The sequence below is a fragment of the Neophocaena asiaeorientalis genome, unplaced genomic scaffold (assembly GCF_003031525.2).
Source record: "Neophocaena asiaeorientalis asiaeorientalis breed wild unplaced genomic scaffold, Neophocaena_asiaeorientalis_V1.1 scaffold212, whole genome shotgun sequence".
In the NCBI taxonomy this organism is placed as follows: Eukaryota; Metazoa; Chordata; class Mammalia; order Artiodactyla; family Phocoenidae; genus Neophocaena; species Neophocaena asiaeorientalis.
Window position 1 is genome coordinate 6,423,019 of NW_020174046.1, and position 26,225 is coordinate 6,449,243.

At 39.0% G+C, this 26,225-nt stretch overlaps 1 protein-coding gene across 1 annotated transcript in view; it reads left to right on the forward strand.

Moving 5' to 3' along the window:
- The window catches only part of SCEL (sciellin), a 237,411-nt gene that overhangs the window by 126,976 nt on the left and 84,210 nt on the right, over positions 1 to 26,225 (forward strand). The window contains exons 6-11 of the mRNA XM_024753970.1: positions 6,644 to 6,703; positions 10,207 to 10,275; positions 15,452 to 15,520; positions 16,454 to 16,492; positions 17,515 to 17,595; positions 23,824 to 23,889. Coding sequence (XP_024609738.1) covers positions 6,644 to 6,703; positions 10,207 to 10,275; positions 15,452 to 15,520; positions 16,454 to 16,492; positions 17,515 to 17,595; positions 23,824 to 23,889 — 384 coding nt within the window. The remainder of the gene's footprint in view (positions 1 to 6,643; positions 6,704 to 10,206; positions 10,276 to 15,451; positions 15,521 to 16,453; positions 16,493 to 17,514; positions 17,596 to 23,823; positions 23,890 to 26,225) is intronic.

A 26,225-nucleotide genomic window follows, 5' to 3' on the forward strand; every position in this document is an offset into this window, starting at 1 on the left:
CATATGTCTTTGATTCCCTCTTATGTGTCCGGCTAGATACTAGGTACTTTACGTATAAAGCATCACTAAATCTCATAGCAATCACGTGAGGTAGGTATTACATCCTCATTTTTACAGAGGAGGAATCTGAGGCTCAGAGAAGTTAGGTAACTTGTTCAAGAGCACACAGCTATTAAGAGGTGGAACTGAAAGTAACATGACCCATTATCTTCCCATTACACCAATGGTTCTCAGTCAGGGACAATTTTGTTCCCAGGGGATGTTTGGCAAGGTCAGGAGACGTTTTTAAATGTCAAAATTGGGTGGTACTCCTGACATCTAGTCAGTAGAAACCAGAAATGCCACTAAACAACCTACCAGGCAGAGGACACAGCTCACAACGAAAAATTATCAAACCGATAATGTCAACAGCACTGAAGTAGGGAATCCCTGCATTACAGGATAGTTTCTCTAAGCTTTCTACTAAACTGTCCATACATGGTTGTTTGAGGAGTGTACTTGTAACTGCTAAACAAAAATGTCTATTAAATTCTGTTATTAAATTTTATTATTTTAAGGAGCTATAGGGTTATTTGGAGACTCACACTAAGTTTTGGAGTTAGCATTCTTAGAAAACAATCATTTCCTTCTATAAAGCAACATTTACTGCTTCTGTTGGAAGCTAATATGACATTTCTATTTTTCCATGGTGGTAGAATGATATCAAAGGTAGATCACAAATTTTGGGTTGCACAAATTTGCACAGATGTGGGGCGATAGACAATTTAGATGGCTAAGACAATTTATAGTCAGTAGAAGTGATGGTTTTATGCCAGACAAGCTTCCTTAAAAAGGCCCAGGGAAGCCAGCTTGGCTGGCATGACAGCTGCTGAGTGAAGGAGAAATTGGCTCTGATGCTTTCCCCACGCCTGCTGGCCCAGTAGTGGGCTACGTGCTATGTATTTTTCTTCAGGCAAAAATGCGTCTGGTGTCTGCTACTCTCCCACAAGTTTAGGGAGGGGATCCCAGGGAGATGGAGAAGTTCTCTTGGCATCTTCGAGGGTATATATTCGCTGGAATTGTTTCAGTTTCACTGCTCATCTTTCTTTAATTATCTACTGCAGTTCTTTTATAGCTTTACTGTAAGTGGTTCCAGAGTGTTGAGTAATCAGAACCAGGAGAAATGTGATATTTCAGGTTTGGTTGGGTTGACATGGAAAGGTTCTGATACTTATTCTCTGCTTTGGCTCAAGGCCAAAGTCTCTACTACATGTTTTGACATTTCCTAAAATTGCCTGCACTTTCAGGTCCACTATACAAAGTAAGGAAGACATAGCTTCAGGATCTTATGTATGAAGTTCTATTGAAGGGTTGACCAGTAGGAAAAGGGAAAGTTTGGAATAAAAATATCACTCTTGTCACTTGCTAACTTTTTAGCCTTAGGAAAGCCACAGAATCCCTGATCAATTTTCTCATCTGTGAACTGGATATAAGTGTATCCCCTGCCTAATTTATAGGGTTATTTTAAGGACCAAACAGAGCAAAGTATATAATCTCATGGTTCAAAAATAGGCTAAATCTGTGAAAAATCAACCTTCTTAACCACAAATATTGGTACTTATTTTCCTACATTTTGTCAAGGGAAACTGTCAAGACCAACAAGTGGAAAAATTTCAGATATAATGGGCTTAATTAAATTTAATAACTTTATTGGAGTATAATTGCTTTACAATGGTGTGTTAGTTTCTGCTGTATCACAAAGTGAATCAGCTATAAGTATACATATATCCCCATATCCCCTCCCTCTTGCGTCTCCCTCCCACCCTCCCTATCCTGCCGCTCTAGGTGGTCACAAAGCACCGCACTAATCTCCCTGTGCTATGCGGCTGCTTCCCACTAGCTATCTATTTTGCATTTGGTAGTGTATATATGTCCATGCCACTCTCTCACTTCGTCCCAGCTTACCCTTCCCATCCCCATGTCCTCAAGTCCGTTCTCTAGTAGGTCTACGTCTTTATTCCTGTCCTGTCCATAGGTTCTTCATGACCATTTTTTATTTTTTAGATTCCATATGTATGTATTAGCAAGCAGTATTTGTTTTTCTCTTTCTGATTTACTTCACTCTGTATGACTGACTCTAGGTCCATCCACCTCACTACGAATAACTCAATTTTGTTTCTTTTTATGGCTGAGTAATATTCCATTGTATATATGTGCCACATCTTCTTTATCCATTCACCTGTCGATGGACACTTAGGTTGCTTCCATGTCCTTGCTATTGTAAATAGAGCTGCAATGAACATTGTGGTACATGACTCTTCTTGAATTATGGTTTTCTCAGGGTATATGCCCAGTAGTGGGATTGCTGGGTCGTGTGGTAGTTCTATTTTTAGTTTTTTAAGGAACCTCCATACTGTTTTCCATAGTGGCTGTATCAATTTACATTCCCACCAACAGTGCATGAGGGTTCCCTTTTCTCCACACCCTCTCCAGCATTTATTGTTTGTAGATTTTGTGATGATGCCCATTCTGACCGGTTTGAGGTGATAACACATTATAGTTTTGATTTGCATTTCTCTAATGATTAGTGATGTTGAGCATCCTTTCATGTGTTTGTTGGCAATCTGTATATCTTCTCTGGAGAAATGTCTATTTAGGTCTTATGTCCATTTTTGGATTAGGTTGTTTGCTTTTTTGATATTGAGCTGCATGGCTGCTTGTAAATTTTGGAGATTAATCCTTTGTCAGTTGCTTTGTTTGAAAATATTTTCTCCCATTCTGAGGGTTGTCTTTTCATCTTGTTTATGGCTTCCTTTGCTGTGTGAAAGTTTCTAAGTTTCATTAGGTCCCATTTCTTTATTTTTGTTTTTATTTCCCTCTCTCTAGGAGGTGGGTCAAAAAGGATCTTGCTGTGATTTATGTCATAGAGTGTTCTGCCTGTTTACTTCTAAGAATTTTATAGTGTCTGGCCTTACATTTAGGTCTTTAATCCATTTTGAGTTTATTTTTGTGTATGGTGTTAGGGAGTGTTCTAATTTCATTCTTTTACATGTAGCTGTCCAGTTTTCCCAGCACCACTTATTGAAGAGGCTGTCTTTTCTCCATTGTATACTCTTGCCTCCTTTATCTACAATAAGGTGACCATACGTGCACGGGTTTATCTCTGGGCTTTCTATCTTGTTCCATTGATCTATATTTCTGTTTTTGTGCCAGTACCATACTGTCTTGACTACTGTAGCTTTGTAATATAGTCTGAGGTCAGAGAGCTTGATTCCTCCAGCTCCATTTTTCTTTCTCAAGATTGCTTTGACTATTCGTATTTTTGGAAAGTTTTTAATCACAGTTTCAATATCAGTGCTTGTGATTGGTCTGTTTATATATTCTATTTCTTCATGGTTCAGTCTTGGAAGGTTGTCCTTTTCTAGGAATTTGTCCATCTCTTCCAGGTTGTCCATTTTATTGGGATATATTTGCTTATAGTAATCTCCCTTGGCCCTTTCTATTTCTGCAGTGTCAGTTGTTCTCATTTCTAATTCTGTTTTTTGAATCTTCTCCCTTTTTTTCTTGATGAGTCTGGTTAATGGCTTATCAATTTTGTTTATCTTCTCAAAGAACCAGCTTTTAGTTTTATTGATCTTTGCTATTGTTTTCTTCATTTCTTTTTCATTTATTTCTGATCTGCTCTCTATGATTTCTTTCCTTCTGCTACCTTTGGGTTTGTTTTGTTCTTCTTTCTCTAATTGTTTTAGGTGTAAGGTTAGGTTGTTTATTTGAGATGTTTCTTGAGGTAGGATTGTATTGCTATAAACATCCCTTTTACAACTCCTTTTGCTGCATCCCATAGATTTTGGTTCATTGTGTTTTCGTTGTCATTTGTTTCAAGGTATATTTTTATTTCCTATTTGATTTCTTCAGTGATCTCTTGGTTAATTAGTAGTGTAGCGTTTAGCCTCCATGTGTTTGTATATTTTGCAGTTTTTTTTCCTGTAAGTGATCTCTAGTCTTATAGCATTGTGCTCAGAACTGATTCTTGACAGGATTTCAATTTTCTTAAACTTACCAAGGCTTGATTTGTGACCCAAGATATGATCTATCCTGGAGAATGATCCATGAGCACTTGAGAAGAAAGTGTATTCTGTTGTTTTTGGATGTAATGTCCTAAAAATATCAATTAAGTCCATCTTGTCTAATGTGTCATTTAAAGCTTGTGTTTTCTTATTTATTTTCATTTTGGATGATCTGTCCATTGGCAAAGTGAGGTGTTAAAGTCCCCTAATATGATTGTGTTGCTGTCGATTTCCCCTTTTATGGCTGTTAGCATTTGCCTTATGTATTGAGGTGTTCCTATGTTGGGTGCATAAATATTTACAATTGTTATATCTTCTTCTTGGATTGATCCCTTGATCGTTGTGTAGTGTCCTTCTTTGTCTCTTGTAATAGATTTTATTTTAAAGTCTATTTTGCCTACTATGAAAATTGTTACTCCAGCTTTCTTTTGATTTCCATTTGCATGGAATATCTTTTTCCATGCCCTCACTTTCATTCTGTATGTGTCCCTAGGTCTGAAGTGGGTCTCTTGTAGACACCATACATACAGGTCTTGTTTTTGTATCCATTCAGCCACTGTATGTCTTTTGGTTGAAGCATTTTATCCATTTACATTTAAGGTAATTATCAATATGTATGTTCCTATTACCATTTTCATAATTGTTTTGGGTGTGTTATTGTAGGTCTTTTCCTTCTCTTGTGTTTCCTGCCTAGAGAAGTTCCTTTAGCATTTGTTGTAAAGCTGCTTTGGTGGTGCTGAGCTCTCTTAGCTTTTGCTTGTCTGTAAAGGTTTTAATTTCTCCATCGAATCTGAATGAGATCCTGCTGGGTAGAGGAAACTTGGTTGTAGGTTTTTCCCTTTCATCACTTTAAATATGTCCTGCCACACCCTTCTGGGTTGCAGAGTTTCTGCTGGAAGATCAGCTGTTAACCTTATGGGGATTCCCTTGTATGTTATTTGTTGCTTTACCCTTTCTGCCTTTAATATTTTTTCTTTGTGTTTAATTTTTGATAGTTTGATTAATATGTGTCTTGGTGGCTTTCTCCTAGGATTTATCCTATATGGGACTCTGCACTTCCTGGACTTGATTAACTATTTCCTTTCCCATATTAGGGAAGTTTTCAACTATAATCTCTTCAAATATTTTCTCAGACCCTTTCTTTTTCTCTTCTTCTGGGACCCCTATAATTCGAACATTGGTGCGTTTAATGTTGTCCCAGAGGTCTCTGAGGCTGTCCTCAATTCCTTTCATTCTTTTTTCTTTATTCTGCTCTGCTGTAGTTATTTCCACTATTTTATCTTCCAGGTCACTTATCTGTTCTTCTGCCTCATTTATTCTGCTATTGATTCCTTCTAGAGAATTTTAACTTTCATTTATTGTGTTTTTTGTCATTTTTTGTTTGCTCTTTAGTTCTTCTAGGTCCTTGTTAAACATTTGTTGTATTTTGTCCATTCTATTTCCAAGATTTTGCATCATCTTTACTATCATTACTCTGAATTATTTTTCAGGTAGACTGCCTATTTCCCCTTCATTTGTTTGGTCTGGTGGGTTTTTACCTTTCTCCCTCATCTGCTGCATATTTCTCTGTCTCCTCATTTTGCTTAACTTACTGTGTTTGGGGTCTCCATTTCACAGGCTGCAGGTTCCTAGTTCCTGTTGGTTTTGGTGTCTGCCCCCAGTGGGTAAGTTTGGTTCAATGTGTTGTGTAGGCTTTGTGGTGCAGGGTATGGGTGCCTGTATTCTGATGGATGAGGCTGGGTCTTTTCTTTCTGGTGGACAGGACCACATCTGGTGGTATGTTTTTTGGTGTCTGTGAACTTATTATGATTTAGGCAGCCTTTCTGCTAATAGGTGGGGTTGTGTTCCTGTCTTGCTCGTTGTTTGGCATGAGATGTCCAGCACTGGAGCTTGGTGGTCATTGAGTGGAGCTGAGTCTTAGCATTGAGATGGAGATCTCTGGGAGAACTCTCGCCAATTGATATTACGATGGGCCGGGAGGTCTCTGGTGTACCAATATCCTGACGTCAGCTCTCCCATTTCAGGGGCTCAGGCCAACACCTGACCAGAACATCCAGACCCTGCTAGTGTTGGTCTACTGCAGAGGTGGCTCACCATGGGAACAAGGACAGTGACAGCAGAAGGTCTGGGAAGCAGTCTTTGTCATGAGCCCTCCCAGAGTCCTCCAATAGCCCCACCAAAGATCCTCTAGCCTGGGCTTAATTAAATTTAAAACATGTTTGAAAAAACGTTTGCCTTCCTGCAGAAAAGGACTTTTCTAATATATGCAAAGTAGATGGCCGCATGTTCCCACACTGCTGAAGAAAACCCCAAACCAAAAAGCCAAATAACAAACACTCATGCCATTGTTGAATCACATGGAAATCTCATGGGGTAAATTGGAATAATGATTGTTTGTAGTGACAAACTTTTTTCTTTTCACCATGCTCTTTCAAGTGGCGGCTGGTTAAAATAAATGCATAGTTGTGTTTTTACACCCAAAGTAAAATGAATTAACCTTGCCAAACATTGTGAGCTCTTTCATGTCTGCCTTATTTAATGCTTACTAAATACTGTGATAACTTCTTATGTGACTTGATTTTGTTCTTTCTCTGCAGATATGAAAATTATGGTAGGGTGGTACTCCATAGATGTAACTCCCATGATGCCTCAGACAGGTGGGTGTTTCAGATGAGTTATTCATTAGCAGAAACACAAAGACAGTCGTTTTTGAGAGTAGACTTGTTCAAGACAGGCTGAATATTTGTAGCTAGCCTCAGGCTTTCCCTGACATTCTGGGCACATGAAGGAGAATCTGTGATATCATCAGGGGTGTTTACAGGGCAAACTGTGCTTTTCCAGCTTTATGCTTCCAGAATACGGCTTGGAGGTGTAGAATAATCAATCCACTGCCTACCCTACCAGGGTGGCCCTCCTGACAGGAAAGGGAAGGGGCCGCCACAGAAACATAGGATATTTCTGAGCCTTAGAGAAAGGAACCCTGAAACCAGAACAACAGCTAAGTTCACTTGCTTTATGGGACAATACATTTCTTTTCAAAAACTCCTAGGCTTGTGGAAAACCACTAAATGATACTCAATGGCAAATAGACCGACAAATGTAAATTAGTCGGAAAATTCAAACAAAACTCGTAAGCGCAATGATGTAAATAATCTAATATTGATGAAATAAATAGATAATATTCTTACTAAAGTACATTTATAGTCACACACATACAAACACCCACACCCATCAGAAGAACTTAACTATTTCTCAGACACAAGTTTTATCTGGTCCAGTAGCCAGTGTCTTCTACCAAGACATACTTACTGATTGTCTTTCATGGTGGGGACTTTAAAAAGTTAAGTAGACACTTTGAATATGTCTATTTTGGAATTTTTATCTGTGAATTTTTCTGAACCATTTAAAAAATTGTTCATGATTTTGATGTGTTCTCAGGGTCCTGAGTTTACCCCCCTCTACACAAAGTATCTGATTGGTTTTTGGGTTTCCAGCCTTGGCTCATCCAATTGACTGTTCTGTGATTTGGCAGGCTCTCTCCATGCCCTCTCCTTGGTTGTCATGATTTTGGAGCTTACATCCTTGTTCTCTGTTGGCCCTCAACTCACCAAACAAAGGGAACCTAATCATCTGAATCCAGGCACCAGTGAAAAATGCCTCCTCCATTTTATTTGCCTTTCTCTGCAACTATTAAAGAACAAACATACTTGTTGTGAAGTGTGACCAGGCAGACTAAGCTTCGTGCTCTTAGTGTGTTTCAGAATAATGGGACCTTAATGCCGTCTATGCTTACTTTATATTTTAAACTCTGTTGGTTACCTGAACCCTTCCTGTTACTGGACAGCATTTTGGCTAAAGCACATCGAGCTTTTATCCTAAGTAACAAAAATCTGCAAGCCTGAGACATCTCCCCTTTGACCCCTTGACTTGCGTCTCAAATGACATCTTCCTAAAAGGTAGTGTAGGTTATATATCTCCTTGCATTTACTCAAATGGATGCCCATGTGACACTTTTCTACCCTTTTGAAGAGGCTGTGTCCACTTCGATGTTCACCCAATACCACGTTGGAGCACCTACTGTGTGCTGACATTGTGCCAGGTGCTGGGAACACAAAGATTCATAAGACACCAGCCTTGACCTTAAGGAACTCACATTTCATGGAAAAAGATGAATACATAAGCACAAATACTCAAATTTACCATGGAAAGTGCTTGTGGAAGCGTGTGCCAGTGCTATGGGAAGGAGCAGAGGGAGTGGCTAACTTCGCCTGAATGAGTGGGAGACCTTACTGAGGACGTGGTCGTTAAGAGGCGCTTCCAGCAGAAGCAATGATATGTCCAAGAGTTCCACACGAGCAGAGACTGAAAATAAAGGAAAAGGAAAATAAATAATAGTCTCATCACCCTAGAAAACAAGCTTCACAGTGTGCACAAACTAGGACATTTTACTGTCCTTCCTCTGCCCGATCATTAAAACATGTCACATGAGGCAGAAGGCAAAAATAGTACCTGTGGAGATGCCCTATGTGAGCCAGTCCCTATTCTAAAGTCTGGGGACAAAACAAAATCCCCGCTTTCATAGAACTTGCTTCCTAGTTGAAGGTGGAGGGGGGAGAGACTGAAAATAAACAAACACAATATAATATGTCATGTGGTGATAAGTGCCTGGAAGAATAAAGCTGCTAATGAGACATACAACAGTAACATCTGCAAAAGGGGCTGTTTTCTGGAAGGGGGTCAGATGGCCCTGCAGCACCTACCTGCACTCATGTATTACACCTGCTGGTGAACCACACTATGATTTCACTCTGAGTTTCTTTTAAAATGCGGGGAATTGCATTAGGCTTTTTAAAAACCTTATTCTTGCTTTAACCACACTATTCCCTCTACCTCTGTTTGTTCATGTCTATTTATCCTCCAAGATCCACCTTGACCTGCACCTCATCCCGAAAGCCTTCTGTGATCCCCGCCTCTACAAATAAGCTTTCTCAGCTTCAAACTTCCTTGCACTTGACCTGAACCTTTTCTATGACACTGACCACTTGTTGCCCTTGGACGTATGTCTGATTTGTCCTCTAGCTCTGTGTGTGTAGGGGTTACAGATAATTCATTCTCGACTTCCTCACTCACAGTCATCAGCACAGTATATCGTTTACCTCCAAATATTTGCTTAATAAAGATACACTACATCAAGTTAAAAATTACATGTTAAATAGTATACTGTTTTAGTACTTTTTCTGATTCAGTATGTTTGGTCTGTCAGCTTCAAGTGATGCTTTGAAATGCAAACTGTAAATCATGGTATAATTCTCCAAAGAGCTTGCTTTCCCTGTATCACAAGGTTATATAAAGCATTAAACAGGCTTTTTTTTTTGCTGATTGATCAGTCTGATCAAGATAGCTCCACTGCTTTGGTGATCATCGTTCCTACTATTGGGCCTTCTATCTTCTTTTCCCTTATTTTCTTGTCTTCTCCCCACTCCCTTTTTTTTTCTATTTATGTGTCCATCTTAACTCTGCCTCTGTCTCTCCTCTCCTTTCTTCTCCTGGTCTCCCCTCTCTTCTCCTGTCCTTCCTATCCATCCTTTCTCTATCCCCCCACTGTCTTCTTTTCATTTCTTTCCAGTGTCTCCTGTTTCTCTCTTTTCCTCTTTTTCTTCTCTCTCCCTCCCTCTTTTCTGCCAGCAAGGTCTCTTCTCTCAACCCTGTCCACGGTACTGAACTTATAATGAAGCAACTTGTACATAGCTGTTGTGTTGGCTTATGGCTCTGCTGAAACTCTGCAAACAAAATATAGCTGATTATAAGAGACTGAGTTCCTATTACGTAAAAATCAACAACATTGAAAACACTACATATTAGTTACTAACCATTTTGCATGTTGTGTTTCTTGTCTTACATATCCTTATCACCAATTTGAATGTGTTACATTGTAATTAGAATAATTGGACCTAGAGAAGAATTATTTTATTAGCATGGGGAATCGGGTTTGCTATATTTTATCCTACCCAAGTTAAAGCCTGGGAAGATTTTGGTACTCCAAATCTGTAACATGTACATCTCCTACCCGAATAGGACAAAATTTTACCAAATCCATGATAAGTTTTATAACTATTTTTTGTAATTTATTTGATCTTTCTATAATTATTTTTTGCTACAGGAAAACAAACGAGAGTGATGAGCCAAAAGCCACAATCAGTTGGTACAGATCTGGTGACACTTTGGACAGGTAAGGTGTTTTGAACCACGCGAGTGGCATGCATAACATATGTTAAATCCAGTTTCTTATAAAGCATGAGACATTTAAATGTTTACCAAAGTAAGTTTTGAACCATGATATTTTATCTCCAGGGACAGAAGGACTATAAAGATTGAATTATCTTCTTCTTCAAAACTCACAAAATCTTGACTTGATATGCCATTTTCCTAAAATCTTGCTAGCAGTAGATCAATAGGAAAAATTCCGAAGAAACCGGTTTGAATATAGGTGGGGTGAGCACTGCATGTGGTCTGTTCAACTTTAAATGGAGAATATAGTTTTTGTGTGTATGAGTAGCCAGTTCTTGTTCTAACTTTGGTCTTTCCATCCCAGAGGCAGAGAAACAGCAGTTTCTGTATAATTACCTTATGGAGAGACTATACCTTTTAATAATACAGTAGTTTTGATCTGCTCTAGGATAAAGACATTAGCTCTTTACTTTAGAAAGTGAAACTACTCTTTCGGCAGTGGAGTCACCATATGGCTGTGGAATGAGTCATTGGCTGAGCTTGTTATTGGCTCAGTCTTAGACAGAGGGAAAAGAAGGGCTCATCCCTATATAGAAAATTGAGGAATATCTATTCAAGTTGAAGTGTAAATGCTACAAGTCACATTTTAATTTTATATTTGGTAGAGGTGCTTATTAGGCATAAGTAAAGAACAAAGTTAACATGTTATTTGGAATCTAGACATAGTGAATACCTGGGGCCATTTATAGTTGAAGCCACTCCCTGTAGCTAAAGATGTGCTACTTTTGGAGACAAACATGCCACCCGCTACAATTGAAGCACATATGCTGAAACCTATGGCATCTAATAGATTCTATATTCACACAATGCCTGTGCCAATTAATACAGCAAATGCATGCACTTCTGCACTCTTCATAGCTTTTAAAAAAAAAATTTAATTGATTTATTGAAATCCATCAAAATTAATAGTTTCTACTTTTTGAAAGATACTGTTAAGAGATCAAAATCAAACCAAAGACAAGGAGAAAATATTTGCAAATCATATATCTGATAAAAAAAAAACCCACAAACTTGTATCCAGAGTTTATAAAGAACTCTGCAAATAAGAGAGAAGTACTTCCAAACAGCAGAGTAAGGACCTCCAAAAATCCACTCCTCCAGAAAAGTATTAACACTGGAAAAAACTGTCAAAATCAACTTTTTCCGAACTCTGGAAATTAACCAAAGGCTTGAAACAATTTGCTAAGTGTCTATTCAAGAAAAAGAGTTGGCTGTCAGTAAGAACGGCACAAATTGCCACATTTTGAAGCTTCCTATTCACCTATTCCTCTCCCCAGCTCCATGGTAGCCTTGAAAACCAGCAGTCTGGGAACAACAGTAGCTTCTTCATAGCTTTTTAAGTCAATCTCCCGAATAGCAGACAATCAGCCCTGGTATCCCTAAGGAGGTGACTTCTCTCTTGTAATTCAAAAATCAGTTTGTGAGAGGAGTCATAGTACCTCTGCCCATTCACCTCCGCCTTGCAGGCTGTCCTATTACACTGCGAATTGAGGACGGAAACCCTACTTCTAGGAATGTAATTGCAAGTGAGATAATTATGTCTCAAGAAAGGTGAATATGTGGGAGACCTAAGCCTTTGTAGGTTGTGTGTCTGAAAGCTTTTCTCAGGCCAGTCAAGATAGAGCCTTGGAACTTAGCGATACACTAGACCAGGCCTCACAGGCAAGCTAACTGAGCTAACTGAGTCATTCTCAGCCTCAGTGACAAATCAGAATTACCTAGAGAGCTTTTTAACTCTGCTGATGACTTGGTCCCACCTGCTCTCATCCCCCAAATTCTAATTTAATTAGTCTGAGGTAGGACTCGGACATTTTTTAAAGCTTAGGAAGTGATTCTGATGTGCAGCCAAAATTTAGAGCCACCAACCTAGCCCAAACCTTCATCTTGTAAACTAGAAAATGAGGCCAGAGACTCCCTGCTTCATTTACACAGAGGTTTAGCAGCACATGTTTGGAAGAAGTATCCTGGTCAGGTCCTTCCGCAGGTAGTGTCTGTCTCCCAAGAGTGAGCTACATCTCCGTAAGTGTGGGAACAGATGTGAGGGAGAGAACACAGGAGTCTGTAAAGAAAGGCAAGTCCTCATAACAGGAGTCAGACTCCTATCATGCAGGCCACTCCAAGTGCAAGAGGTGAAATAATTTGGGGAGGTAGATGATCAAATGTATCAGGTGTGTGAATATGTGTGCCATTTCAATACTAACGCATATAATGAGTAGGAGAAAAGTACTGACTTTACATTTGAAGAGTTCCCTTTTAAAATATACATCTGTTGGTAAAAATATGAAGTGTTCTAAAGAAATATAAGTAAATAATTGTGTACATGCATACACTATGGCGCAAAGCCTGAAGGTGGTTTCTTGACTAATTTGGAAAACCTAGGTTAAGGAGCCCTCTAGTGTTCGGTTACGGAAGTGTTACTTTTCCTTTGGTTGGTTGGATCCTGCTGCTAGTTATATTGTTTAGGTATTTCCTGTCTCTAAGACTGACTCCTATTAATCTCATATCACAACTTGGCAGAAAATTAGTTTCTAAGAGAAGTACAAAGTTAATCTCCCTAAGTAATAAGAAATTGATGAATGCATTGGAATGATGGTTTAGAGTTCTCTCCAATACTGTTTATACACTGATTCCCCTAGTGGAGTGAGAGAGATAGTGGAGGTGAAAAATAACAACTGAAGAAAGACATGTTGATCATGAGTGTTGGAACAATTACACTACAGAACCAGGTGTACGACATTGGGGCCTACTGGGAAGACTTTGGAGATAGACTACTTCCCGGCTGTGTGGCCAAGAGAAAGCCACCCACCTTCTCTGAGACGCCATTTCTTCATCTATAAAGCGAAAATAATTACACCTACCTTGTAGGGATGTTCTGAAGAGTAGAGGAAATTGTATAAGATGAGTGGCAAAGAGTAGTAGGTAGCTATTTTTATTATTACATGCAGTATTGCCCACATAGATCAACACAGTAGAATTTTGATTAACTTCATTTAATTGTAACCTCAGAACTCTCCTTTATTTAAACCTTGAAGGTGTTTGAAATTAACACTCTGTTTTCTTTAGACAGATTGTCATTTTCCCTGTACCAGAGTAGCAATTTCCCAAGATTATTTTTATCTTATGTGAGGATCTCACAGACAGCTGTAAACGCTGAGTAGTTTCCACAGAACATTTAAGATTTAGGATTACCTGACATCTTATGGTATTCACAGTGGTTTACTGCAGAGCTCTTTAACTATAAACACATCAGAGGCTCAGTAGCAATTAGTACAGGGAATTTACTTACAGTCTTTGACCTAATGATCACCTGAGAGATCATCATGAGTTGTTTTTTTTTTTTTTGGCGGTACACGGGCCTCTCACTGTCGTTGCCTCTCCCGTTGTGGAGCACAGGCTCCGGACGCGCAGGCCCAGCAGCCACGGCTCACGGGCCCAGCCACTCCGCTGCATGTGGGATCTTCCCGGACCGGGGAACGAACCTGTGTCCCCTGCATCGGCGGCGGACTCTCAACCACTGCGCCACCAGGGAAGCCCTCATCATGAGTTTTTAATACTTGGATTCATTCTGTACAAGATAATACCTGTATTGTGAACAGTCTATTGAGAATATGGAGCTCTGGAGAATTCCAACCTTTCTTCCTTTTTACATTCAAGAGTTATCAGTTTGTGGCATTACATACCATAAACAGAAACTATTTGGGGTTGACTCGTGGAATTTTAACAATTAGGGTTATTTACCCAATGTTTTAGTTACACATGTCAAAGTGACATCTAGGAATTGAAATCATTTTAAAGCTATGACAATTAAGCCATATTTTTCTATCATGAGTTTTTTTTTTTTTTTTAGAACAAGGCAAGGTTAGTGTCCTTCTTCCCAGGAACAGTTTATAAAGCCCTGTACTAAAGTGGATGATAAAAGTGAAAGTTTAGAGAAAGTTATAGTAGACCCATAGTATGGGATCAACAGAAGAATCTTGCTGATCTTTCTTCTGGAGCCTGATTTTGCCACATCCTAGCTTTGTGCAAGCCTGCAGAGTGCTCCAGAAGACAGCCCCACATCTCAGGAAGAGCTTTCCTATCTGGTGTGTTCTTCCTGGCGGGAAGGGACAGAACAGGGGTTGCAGTTGTGAGATCCCACCACTGGCATGCAGACTACAGGATTCCTAGTTTGTCTTATGACCCAAAGGACAGACAAACACACCTTTTCCAGAACTACCCTCCTTGTGGAGACCTGAGTTTAGAGGGTTTAAAACCACTGATGGTCCACAGGGCCTATTAACAAAATGTGTTAGTCAGTGTAAACAAGTTTGCCAGGGTAGAGCAACTCTTGTAACAAGTTCCTTCTCCTGCCTCCAAATCTTGGTCGGTTAGCCCGATAGAAGATTACTGCTCACTCCCCTCAGAGTCCAAAGGGATTGGCTGGAAAATTAGGGGACGACCCTGTTCCATGGAATGACTCAGGGACCTAGGTTCTTTCCTAGGTTTTAATGCTGCCATCTTCAATCCATGGGCATCAAAGCCATAGCAGAAGGGGAAGAAAGAGCAAGGAGGATCACACAAGAGGTTTTATGATGGGTTTGCGAGTCATGAATAATATTTCTGCCCACGTTCTTTAGTTTAGAATGCAATCATATGGTCCCAACTTAATTGTAATGAAGATTGGGAAATATGGTCTTCCTGTGTGCTCAGAAGGAAAATAAAGAGTTTGACAAGCATATAGCATTACCTATGCCACAAAACATTTTTTAAAAAATTGCTTAAGTCTTCCATTGATTCCTCGTAGCGACATAGGAAGTACTGTCATTGGCTACATATATTATTAAACAATAATGAATATGAAATAGTTAATGAGTTAAATGCTCAAATGAGTCAGAAAGGCTAGTTGAAAAACATAAACTTTACAAGTTGCAAACTGTATCAAAATAGCCTCATAAATAGATTTTGTTGTAAGTAGCTTTTTTGTTAATTGCAAACTTTTCTAACATGTAACACCTGAAAAGCAATTGTTTTTACCAGAGAAAGTTTCTGTTGTGAAGTGATTATAGCAAGAACGAGATCTGAAAGGAGTTTAATAATCTAAATGTTCATCCAGACTTTTGTCTTATTTCTTTATAAAGGATCTCAGACAGAAATGATGCTGCCAAAACATATAAGGCCAATACCCTGGATAACCGAGTAACGAACAGGTAACAGTATCTACTAACTTTGGGAAAGGCTCAAGTAATACAATATTTTTCTAAGCGTTACTTATTTACTTGATATTAAGTAGGATTCTTCAATCCTGCTTAATATCTTTCTGTAAATTCTCATCCTCTATATTTTTTGTTTTGTTTTTTAGATGTTGGGGGTAGCAGTTTATTAATTAATTTATTTATTTTTGCTGTGTTGGGTCTTCGTTTCTGTGCAAGGGCTTTCTCTAGTTTGCGGCGAGTGGGGGCCACTCTTCATCGCGGTGCGTGGGCCTCTCCTGTTGCGGAGTACAGGCTCCAGACGCGCAGGCTCAGTAGTTGTGGCTCACGGGCCTAGTTGCTCCGCGGCATGTGGGATCCTCCCAGACCAGGGCTCGAACCCGTGTCCCCTGCATTAGCAGACAGATTCTCAACCACTGTGCCACGAGGGAAGCCCCATTCTCTATTTTTTTTTCACACAAATAATTCTGGCATAAAAACTTTACTCCTGCTCATGGTTAAAGAAAAATAAAGTCTTACTTCTGGCTTCAAAATCAAGAGAGTTCATTGCTTCAGGCCATCATTCTTACCACATTTATGTTTCTGTTTAAGTTATCCTGGTGGCAAGATTATGAAATACATGTAAACGTCAATTTTACATTCCTATTGTTAAAGAAAATTACTGAACCCAGCAAACAAAAACACGGGGCTTAAAATATAATGAATTTTCTAAAGAAAAAAAATTTCTTTTGGAATCTAATACACAAAAGGTAAAAAAATCATGAGATCAACTTTTCAAATTTATTCAAATACTGATGCTTTCTTTTTTTTTTCTCGCAAATAATGTTAACTTTTAATAATAATAACTCTAAGTTCATGGACAATTGCAAATTGATGCAAGAATTCATTCTTTGTTGCTGCTCAAACTTTGCCTTCTTTTTTTCTTACCAGAAACATGTCCACGTTTCGCTCACCAGAAGAAACAAAGATGTATGTACTTTTCTAACTGACATTACATTTTAAGAATAAAGTGTATTTCTTCCTATGTGTTCAAGAAAAATCAGGATATACTGCCCTCAGACCAGAGTTTCATTGTAGTTCAGCCATGCCCCCATAGCTTTGGCAGAGTTGAATAGTAGAAATAATGAAATGCTCTACAAAATTTCAAGTGTTTTCTGTCTGGACTTTTACACAGAAGGACTTCTCCTCTAACCAAACACCAAAGCTTAAGTCATTCTTTTTTTTCTTTTCTTTTTTTAAAATCTAGAACCTTTTAATTTTTTCCCTATTCCTATGGCAACTCTTTCTTCTTGCACATTTCACTTGCTCCCAAAACACCCATCGTATCTACAATACAACTTAGTCATGAAATCATGGCTTTGCTAACAATCTATGTAGACAAAATACATTTTCCCTGTACTAACAATGGTTGTTATAAACTACCAAACTAGGTAGATTTTTGAAAACTTAGTTGGTTTTTAAATTTGTATTTACAAATAAAGTAATTTTCACAATGGACTGCACCTCCAGTAGTTGAAAAAGGCCTGAGTGACCTCCATTTTTTTTTGAGGGTCTGCATATATTAATAAATGCTAAATAGAGATTTAAAATGGTGTGATTTTTAAATGTTTTCTTAAACTAATGCTTTTAATGCAAAAAATTTCAATATGATTCTGTTAGTCACAACATATACAGGATCAAAAAATATATGTAGGAATCCATAGGACATTGGAATTGATTGGTCTGGGTTTCAGACACACCATGTCATATAATGAATGACTTCTTCATTCAATTCCTTCGGTTTTAATTATTTGTATGATAGCCTGGCAATTTGTAAAATAGTAAACTAAGGAAGAACTTTTTCTCTTGCTGCTCTTTCCTGCTCAAGTGAAATATTTTGTGATGGATTCAGAGCAGGTGGGAATATGAGTAGATTATAAGACCTTTCAAAGGTGGGGTAGAGTGGAAAAGTTTCAGAAATGTGATCATTGTTTGTTCTTGCGATGAAACAGGCAACCTGGAAGTTTGTTCAGTGCAAATGCCACCAACACCCCAGCTTCCAACTCTGCTACTACTCCTGTAAAGAAAAAGAGGTATGATGGGCTCGTTGGGACTACCTCTTGCTGCAGTTCCGTAAGGGATTATTCTTTATTAATTTCGGAACCAAAACATCCACCAAGGCCCCCAGGCGGCGTCCAGAAGTTGCTCTGCCCTTCCTCATTATTCCCTCCAAAATTTGTTTTAATTTCCATTTCTCTAGGAGGTGGGTCAAAAAGGATCTTGCTGTGATTTATGTCATAAAGTGTTTTGCCTATGTTTTCCTCTAAAGGTTCGATAGTGTCTGGCCTTACATTTAGGTCTTTAATCCATTTTGAGTTTATTTTTGTGTATGGTGTCAGGGACTGTTCTAATTTCATTCTTTTACTAGTAGCTGTCCAGTTTTCCCAGCACCACTTATTGAAGAGGCTATCTTTTCTCCATTGTATATTCTTGCCTCCTTTATCAAAGATTAGGTGAGCATATGTGCCTGGGTTTATCTCTGGGCTTTCTATCCTGTTCCATTGATTTACATTTCTGTTTTTGTGTCAGTACCACACTGCCTGTATTATTGTAGCTTTGTAATATAGTCTGGAGTCCAGAAGCTTGATTCCTCCAGCTTCGGTTTTCTTTCTCAAGATTGCTTTGGCTACTCAGGGTCTTTTGTATTTCCATAAAAATTGTGAAATTTTTTGTTCTATGCTCCAGCTCTGTTTTTCTTTCTCAAGGTTGCTTTGACTATTCGCAGTCTTTTGTGTTTCCATACAAATTGTGAAATTTTTTGTTCTAGGTTTGTTCTAGGTCTGAAAAATGCCATTGGTAGTTTGATAGGGATTGCATTGAATCTGTAGATTGCTTTGGGTAGTATAGTCATTTTCACAATGTTCATTCTTCCAGTCCAGGAACATGGTATATCTCTCCATCTGTTTGTATCATCTTTAATTTCTTTCATCAGTGTCTTATACTTTTCTGCATATAGGTCTTTAGTCTCCATAGGTAGGTTTATTCCTAGGTATTCTATTCTTTTTGTTGCAATGGTAAATGAGAGTGTTTCCTTAATTTCACTTTCAGATTTTTCATCATTAGTGTATAGGAATGAAAGAGATTTATGTGCATTAATTTTGTATCCTGCTACTTTCCCAAATTTATTGATTAGTTCTAGTAGTTTTCTGGTAGCATCTTTAGGATTCTCTATGTATAGTATCATGTTATCTGCAAACAGTGACTGCTTTACTTCTTCTTTTCTGATTTGAATTCATTTTATTTCTTTTTCTTCTCTGATTGCTGTGGCTAAAACTTCCAAAAATATGTTGAATAATAGTGGTGAGAGTGGGCAACCTTGTCTTGTTCCTAATCTTAGTGGAAATGGTTTCAATTTTTCACCATTGAGGAGATGTTGGCTGTGAGTTTGTCATATATGGCCTTTATTATGTTGAGGTAAGTTCCCTCCATGCCTACTTTCTGGAGGCTTTTTATCATAAATGGGTGTTGAATTTTGTCAAAAGCTTTTTCTGCCTCTATTGAGATGATCATGATCATATGGTTTTTATTCTTCAGTTTATTAATATGGTGTATCACACTGATTGATTTGCATGTATTGAAGAATCCTTGCATTCCTGGAATAAACCCCACTTGATCACGGTGTATGATCTTTTTAACGTGCTGTTGTGTTCTATTTGCGAGTATTTTGTTGAGGATATTTGCACCTATGTTCCTCAGTGATATTGACCTGTAGTTTTCTTTCTTTGTGACATCTTTGTGTTGTTTTGATATCAGGGTGATGGTGGCCTCATAGAATGAGTTTGGGAGTGTTCCTCCCTCTGCTATATTTTGGAAGAGTTTGAGAAGGATAGGTGTTAGCTCTTCTGTAAATGTTTGATAGAATTTGCCTGTGAAGCCATCTGGTCCTGGGCTTTCGTTTGTTGGAAGATTTTTAATCACAATTTCAATTTCAGTGCTTGTGACTGGTCTGTTTATATATTCTATTTCTTCCTGGTTCAGTCTTGGAAGGCTGTGCTTTTCTAAGAATTTGTCCATTTCTTCCAGGTTGTCCATTTTATTGGCATATAGTTGCTTGTAGTAATGTCTCATGATCCTTTGTATTTCTGCAGTGTCAGTTGTTACTTCTCCTTTTTCATTTCTAATTCTGTTGATTTGAGTGTTCTCCCTATTTTTCTTGATGAGTCTGGCTAATAGGTTATCAATTTTGTTTATCTTCTCAAAGAACCAGCTTTTAGTTTTATTGATCTTTGCTACTGTTTCCCTCATTTCTTTTTCATTTATTTCTCATCTGATCTTTATGACTTCTTTCCTTCTGCTAACTTTGGGGTTTTTTTGTTCTTCTTTCTCTAATTGGTTTAAGTGTACAGTTAGGTTGTTTATTTGAGATGTTTCTTAAGGTAGGATTGTATTGCTATAAACTCCCTTCTTAGAACTGCTTTTGCTGCATCCTATAGGTTTTGGGTGGCTGTGTTTTCATTGTCATTTGTTTCTAGATATTTTCTGGTGTCCTGATTGATTTCTTTAGTGATCTCTTGGTTATTTAATAGTGTATTGTTTACCCTCCATGTGTTTGTATTTTTTACAAATTTGTTCCTGTAATTGATATCTAGTCCCATAGCACTGTGGTTGGAAAAGATAATTGATACGATTTCAATTTTCTTAAATCTACCAAGGCTTGATTTGTGACCCAAGTTTGATCTATCCTGGAGAATGTTCCATGAGCACTTGAGAAGAAATTGTATTCTGTTGTTTTTGGATGGAATGTCCTATAAATAACAATTAAGTCCATCTTGTTTAATGTATCATTTAAAGCTTGTGTTTCCTTATTTATTTTCACTTTGGATGATCTGTCCATTGGTGAAAGTGGGATGTTAAGTCCCCTACTATGATTGTGTTACTGTCAATTTCTCCTTTTGTGGCTGTTAGCATTTGCCTTATGTATTGAGGTGCTCCTATGTTGGGTGCATAAGTATTTACAATTGTTATATCTTCTTCTTGGATTGATCCCTTGATCATTATATAGTGTTCTTCTTTGTCTCTTGTAATAGTCTTTATTTTAAAGAGAACTGAGAACTGCTACTCCAGCTTTCTTTTGATTGCCATTTGCATGGAATATCTTTTTCCATCCCCTCACTTTCAGTCTGTATGTATCCCTAAGTTTGAAGTGGGCTTCTTGTAGACAGCATATATACTGGTCTTGTTTTTGTATCCATTCAGCCAGTCTGTGTCTTTTGGTTGGAGCATTTAAACCATTTACATTTAAGGTAATTATCGATATGTGTGTTCCTATAAACATTTTCTTAATTGTTTTTGGTTTTTATTGTAGGTAAAAATTTTCCTCCTCTTTTGTTTCCTGCCTAGAGAAGTTCCTTTAGCTTTTGTTGTAAAGCTGGTTTGGTGCTGCTGAATTCTCTTAGCTTTTGCTTGTCTGTAAAGGTTTTAATTTCTCCACCGAATCTGAATGAGATCCTTGCTGTGTAGGGTAATCTTGGTTTTTCCCTTTCATCACTTTAAATAAGTCCTGCCACACCCTTCTGGCTTGCAGATTTTCTGCTGAAAGATCAGCCGTTAACCTTATGGGGATTCTCTTGTATGTTATTTGTTGTTTTTCCCTTGCTGCTTTTAATATTTTTTCTTTGTATTTAATTTTTGATAATTTGATTAATATGTGCCTTGGCATGTTTCTCCTTGGATTTATCCTTTATGGGATTCTCTGCACTTCCTGGACTTGATTAACCCTTTCCTTTTCCGTATTAGGGAAGTTTTCAACTATAATGTCTTTAAATATTTTCTCAGTCCCTTTCTTTTTCTCTTCTTCTTTTGGGACCCCTATAATTCAAATGTTGGTGCATTTAATGTTGTCCCAGAGGTCTCTTAGAGTGTCGTCAATTCTTTTCATTCTTTTTTCTTTATTCTGCTCTGCAGTAGTTATTTCCACTATTTTATCTTCCAGGTCACTTATCCATTCTTCTGCCTCAGTTATTCTTTTATTGATTCCTTCTAGAGAATTTTTAATTTCATTTATTATGTTGTTCATCATTGTTTGTTTGCTCTTTGGTTCTTCTAGGCCCTTGTTAAACGTTTCTTGTAATTTCTCCATTCTATTTCCAAGATTTTGGATCATCTTTACTATAATTATTCTGAATTCTTTTTCAGTTGGACTGCCTATTTCCTGTTCATTTGTATTGTGTGGTGGGTTTTTACCTTACTCCTTCATCTGCTGTGTGCTTCTATGTCTTCTCATTTTGCTTAACTTACTGTGTTTGGGGTCTCCTTTTCGCAGGCTACAGGTTCGTAGTTCCCATTGTTTTTCATGTCTGCCCCAAGTGGCTAAGGTTGGTTCAGTGGGTTGTGTACATTTCCTATTGGAGTGGACTAGTGCCTGTGTTCTGGTGGATGTGGCTGGATCTTGTCTTTCTGCTGGGCAGGTCCGCATCTGGTGTTGTGTTTTGGGGTGTCTGTGACCTTATTATGATTTTAAGCAGCCTCTGTACTAATGGATGGGGTTGTGTTCCTGTCTTGCTAGTTGTTTGGCAATGGGTGTCCAACACTGGAGCTTGCTGGTCGTTGAGTGGAGCTGGGTGTTGGTGTTGAGATGGAGATTTCCGGGAGATTTTTGCTTTTTGATATTACATGGAGCTGGGGGGTCTCTGGTGGACCAGTGTCCTGAACTTGGCTCTCCCACCTCAGAGGCACAGACCTGATGCCCAGTCAGAGCACCAAGACCCTGTCATCCACATGGAAAAAGAGAAAGAGGGAAAAAATATATATATCATTGTTCCCAAAGTCAACCTCTTCAATTTGGGATGATTCGTTGTCTATTCAGGTATTCCACAGTTGCAAGGTACATCAAGTTGATTGTGGAGCTTTAATCTGCTGCTCCTGAGGCTTCTGGGAGGGATCTCCCTTTCTCTTATTTGTTTGCACAGCTCCTGTGGTTCAGCTTTGGATTTCAGCCTGCCCGTGCGTGTAGGTCGCCTGAGGGTGCCTACTCCTTACTCAGAGCGGATGGGGTTAAGGTAGCATCTGATTAGGGGGCTCTGGCTCACTCAGGCCGTGGGGGGAGGGAGAGGTACTGAATACGGGGAGAGCCTGCGTGGCAGAGGCCGGTGTGACATTGCACCAGCCCGAGGCACACCGTGTGTTCTCCCACGGAAGTTGTCCCTGGGTCACAGGACGCTGGCAGTGGCGGGCTCCACAAGCTCCCGGGAGGGCAGGTGTGGATAGTGACCTGTGCTCGCACACAGGCTTCTTGGTGATGGCAGCAGTAGCCTTAGAATCTCATGCCCGTCTCTGGGGTCCGCGCTTTTAGCCGTGGCTCATCTCGAGCTCTGTTTCTGGAGCTCCTTTAAGCGGCACTCTGAATCCCCTTTCCTCGCGCACCAGGAACTAAAGAGGCAAGAAAAAGTCTCTTGCCTCTTCGGCAGCTCCAGACTTTTTCCCGGACTCCCTCCCGGCTAGCCGTGGCGCACTAACTCCCTGCAGGCTGTGATCACGCAGCAGATCTCTCCCTGGGATCCGACCGAAGCCCGAGCCTCAGCTCCCAGCCCCGCCCGCCCTGGTGGATGAGCATATAAGCCTCTTGAGCTGGTGAGTGCTGGTTGGCACCGATCCTCTGTGCAGGAATCTCTCCACTTTGCCCTCCACACCCCTGTTGCTGCGCTCTCCTCCACGGATCCGAAGCTTCCCCCTTCCGCCACCCCCCATCTCTGCCAGTGAAGGGGCTCCTAGTGTGTGGAAACCTTTCCTCCTTCACAGCTCCCTCCCACTGGTGCAGGTCCCGTCCCTATTATTTTGTCTCTGTTTTTTCCTTTCTCTTTTGCCCTACCCAGGTATGTGGGGACTTTCTTGCCTTTTGGGAGGTCTGAGGTCTTCTGCCAGCGTTCAGTAGGTGTTCTGTAGGAATTGTTCCACGTGTAGATGTATTTCTGATGTAGTTGTGGGGAGGAAGGTGATCTCTGTGTCTTACTCTTCTACCATCTTGAAGCCCCTCCCCCAGATTTCTTTTTAAAGAAATGTCTACATTGTTTAGTGTCAAAGGAAATGGGAAAAGAGGTTTACTTGGAAATGGGAAAAGGGGTTTACTATATTCCAAATAGCCTGGAATATAGACAGTTACTTCCTATGGCAGGAAGTAAGTCGTTTTCATTTTATTTCCAAGACCTTGTAGGAAAGTCATCTTATTGCCTTTTTAACTGTCAATTTATTTTCAGCTTTTCCTGGTAGACATGTGGGTGGGGTCAAGCCTTTCCATGTTTATAATTGATGTCATTTCTTAACAGACAGTCCTGGTTTCCACCGCCCCCTCCAGGTTATAAGGCCGCCCCAAGCACAGGAGCGAGCAGAAGGTAAGCGAAAGGTGTCAGAGGTAATTGAGATGTCATGTGATGGAAGAATCTGTTAGATATTGACAACGTATAATTGGGATGCTTTGGAATAAACTGGGGGCAATTTTGTAAACTCTGAGAACTGAATAAGACAGTGCCCAGTGAAAGTGAGGTCAGCATACAAGTGGCCCTGGTAGGAAATCTGACAAGCTTTGAGGAGTAAGTGCCTATATTTTTAGTTTGCTAAGGGTTGCTTTAACAAAGTACCATAAAGTGGGTAGCTTAAAAGAAATTTATTGTCTTACAGTTCTGGAGGCTAGAAGTCCAAGATCAAGGTGTCAGCAGGGTTCCTTCTGAGGGTTGTGAGAGGGGATCTGTTCCACCCTTTCTCCTGGCTTCTGGTGTTTTCCTAGCAATCTCTGGCGTTCCCTAGTTTGTGTAAGCAGCATCCCAATCTCTGCCTTCATCTTTACGTGGTGTTCTCCCTGTGTGCGTGTCTGTGTCCAAATTTCCCTTTCTTACAATGACACCAGTCATATCGGATATGGGGCCCAACCACCTCTGGTATGATCTCATCCTGACTTAACTACTTACGTCTGCAATGACCCTATTTCCAAATTAGGTCACATTCTGAGGCACTGAGGGTTAGGGCTCCAACACATGAATTTGGAGAGGACATAATTCAATCCATAAGCGTAGCAGAGGAGAGAACAAACACTAGGTGGTGGCACTCCAGTGTGGGCTCCTGGTGCACAGCGATTTTTGGCTATGACAAGCCCAGATGTCTGGATGGGAATAGGTATGGCAAGTTCTTCGTAAACTTTAAGTGACAGATGAGTGGGGGATTTTTGTTTGTTTGTTTTTGTTTTGTTTTGCTTTTTTTAACTTTTTTGTTGTTGAGAGCAATAGTTACAGGTAAAATTACAGAGCATGAGGAGGACACCTTGTTCTACAATTTCCATGCTGGGAATGTCAACAACTATTTAACTTAATAAATATTTAATAAGTGATTACTGTATGCCAGATATTGTTCTAGGATCTTGGGAGATATCAGTGAACAAAACATGGAGCCTGCATTTGAGCCTTCAAAGAAGTAGACACAAATGTAGGACTCCCATAATCTATGTCATCACTAACACTCGAAAGAAAATAGGTCTCCAAGCTGGTTTTGCTTTAGGGTATCCAAAATTGTTTTTATGTCATCAACCCCTAGAGTATCTTCACCAAATATTTCCATGTTTAAATGGGCTTTATTGTCCCAGTTCAACAATTGGAAAAGAGTTATGAAACAGTGTGCTTGTTTCATATGATATTGTTTTATTTCCAAAAGTTTTCATCTGTTGCACAGGCTTTTAATGTCTTTTTTATTTCCAAATAATAGGAATATTTGGAATAGGAGTATTCCAAATAATAGGAATATTTGGAAATAAATGTCTTATAATTTAAGTTGAATCTGTAAGGACATAAATAAATTTTAGTTGACTAATAGACACAAAGAGCTCAAGTTGTCTTGTTCATACTTCTGGCTACATCTGCATGTATGTGTGTGTACATATGTATTTATTATATGTGTATAACATATATATAAAATTATTGAACATGTTGAACAATCACAACTTGGAATTACATTCACCTTTTAAAATATTTTCTTTTAAAACCTGTTCATCTATGGGTGATTTACAATTATATGAATTGCCAAATATGGATTATATTTCTAGTTTAAAACCTCCTTTCTCCTTAGGCTGTGTTTAGCTATTTCTCCATGGGTGATACCTTTCATGGAGCTACCTAAGTGGGAAAATATTAACTATGGGTTTTGCTAGTTACTATTGTAAGATAATACTTTAAGATCCATCCAGTTTTTTCTTGATAGACAGTAACTGACACTTAGAAATATTTATCACTTATTTCCAAGAAATATTTATCACTTATTTCCAAAATAACTTGTTATTTTTATCTTCTATTTATTATTCCATTATTAATGTAAATCACCATCATAATAAGCAACTGTTTATATAACTTTGTAAAGATACAAAAGGATTATTCATGAGCTAACATCTCATGTGTTCAATGCCCATTCAGCTGTGGATCTCTGTTTGCACAGAACTGATAGTGCTTGGCTATATGCCCTTCCGATTTATTCATAGCTGGATGTGATTTACATGGAAGATAAAATAAGTTACAATGCTCCTATTTCTGATTCTTGGATCAGATCCCTAGCACCGGAACTAAGGGAGAGGGAAGATTATTGGATAAGGTTGGTGAATTTAGATATCCATTCCTTTTTCAGAGTCACAGATTATTAATATAATGGCTAGACTGAAAGACTTCTCTTCAAGGATCAGAGCTAATGTCAT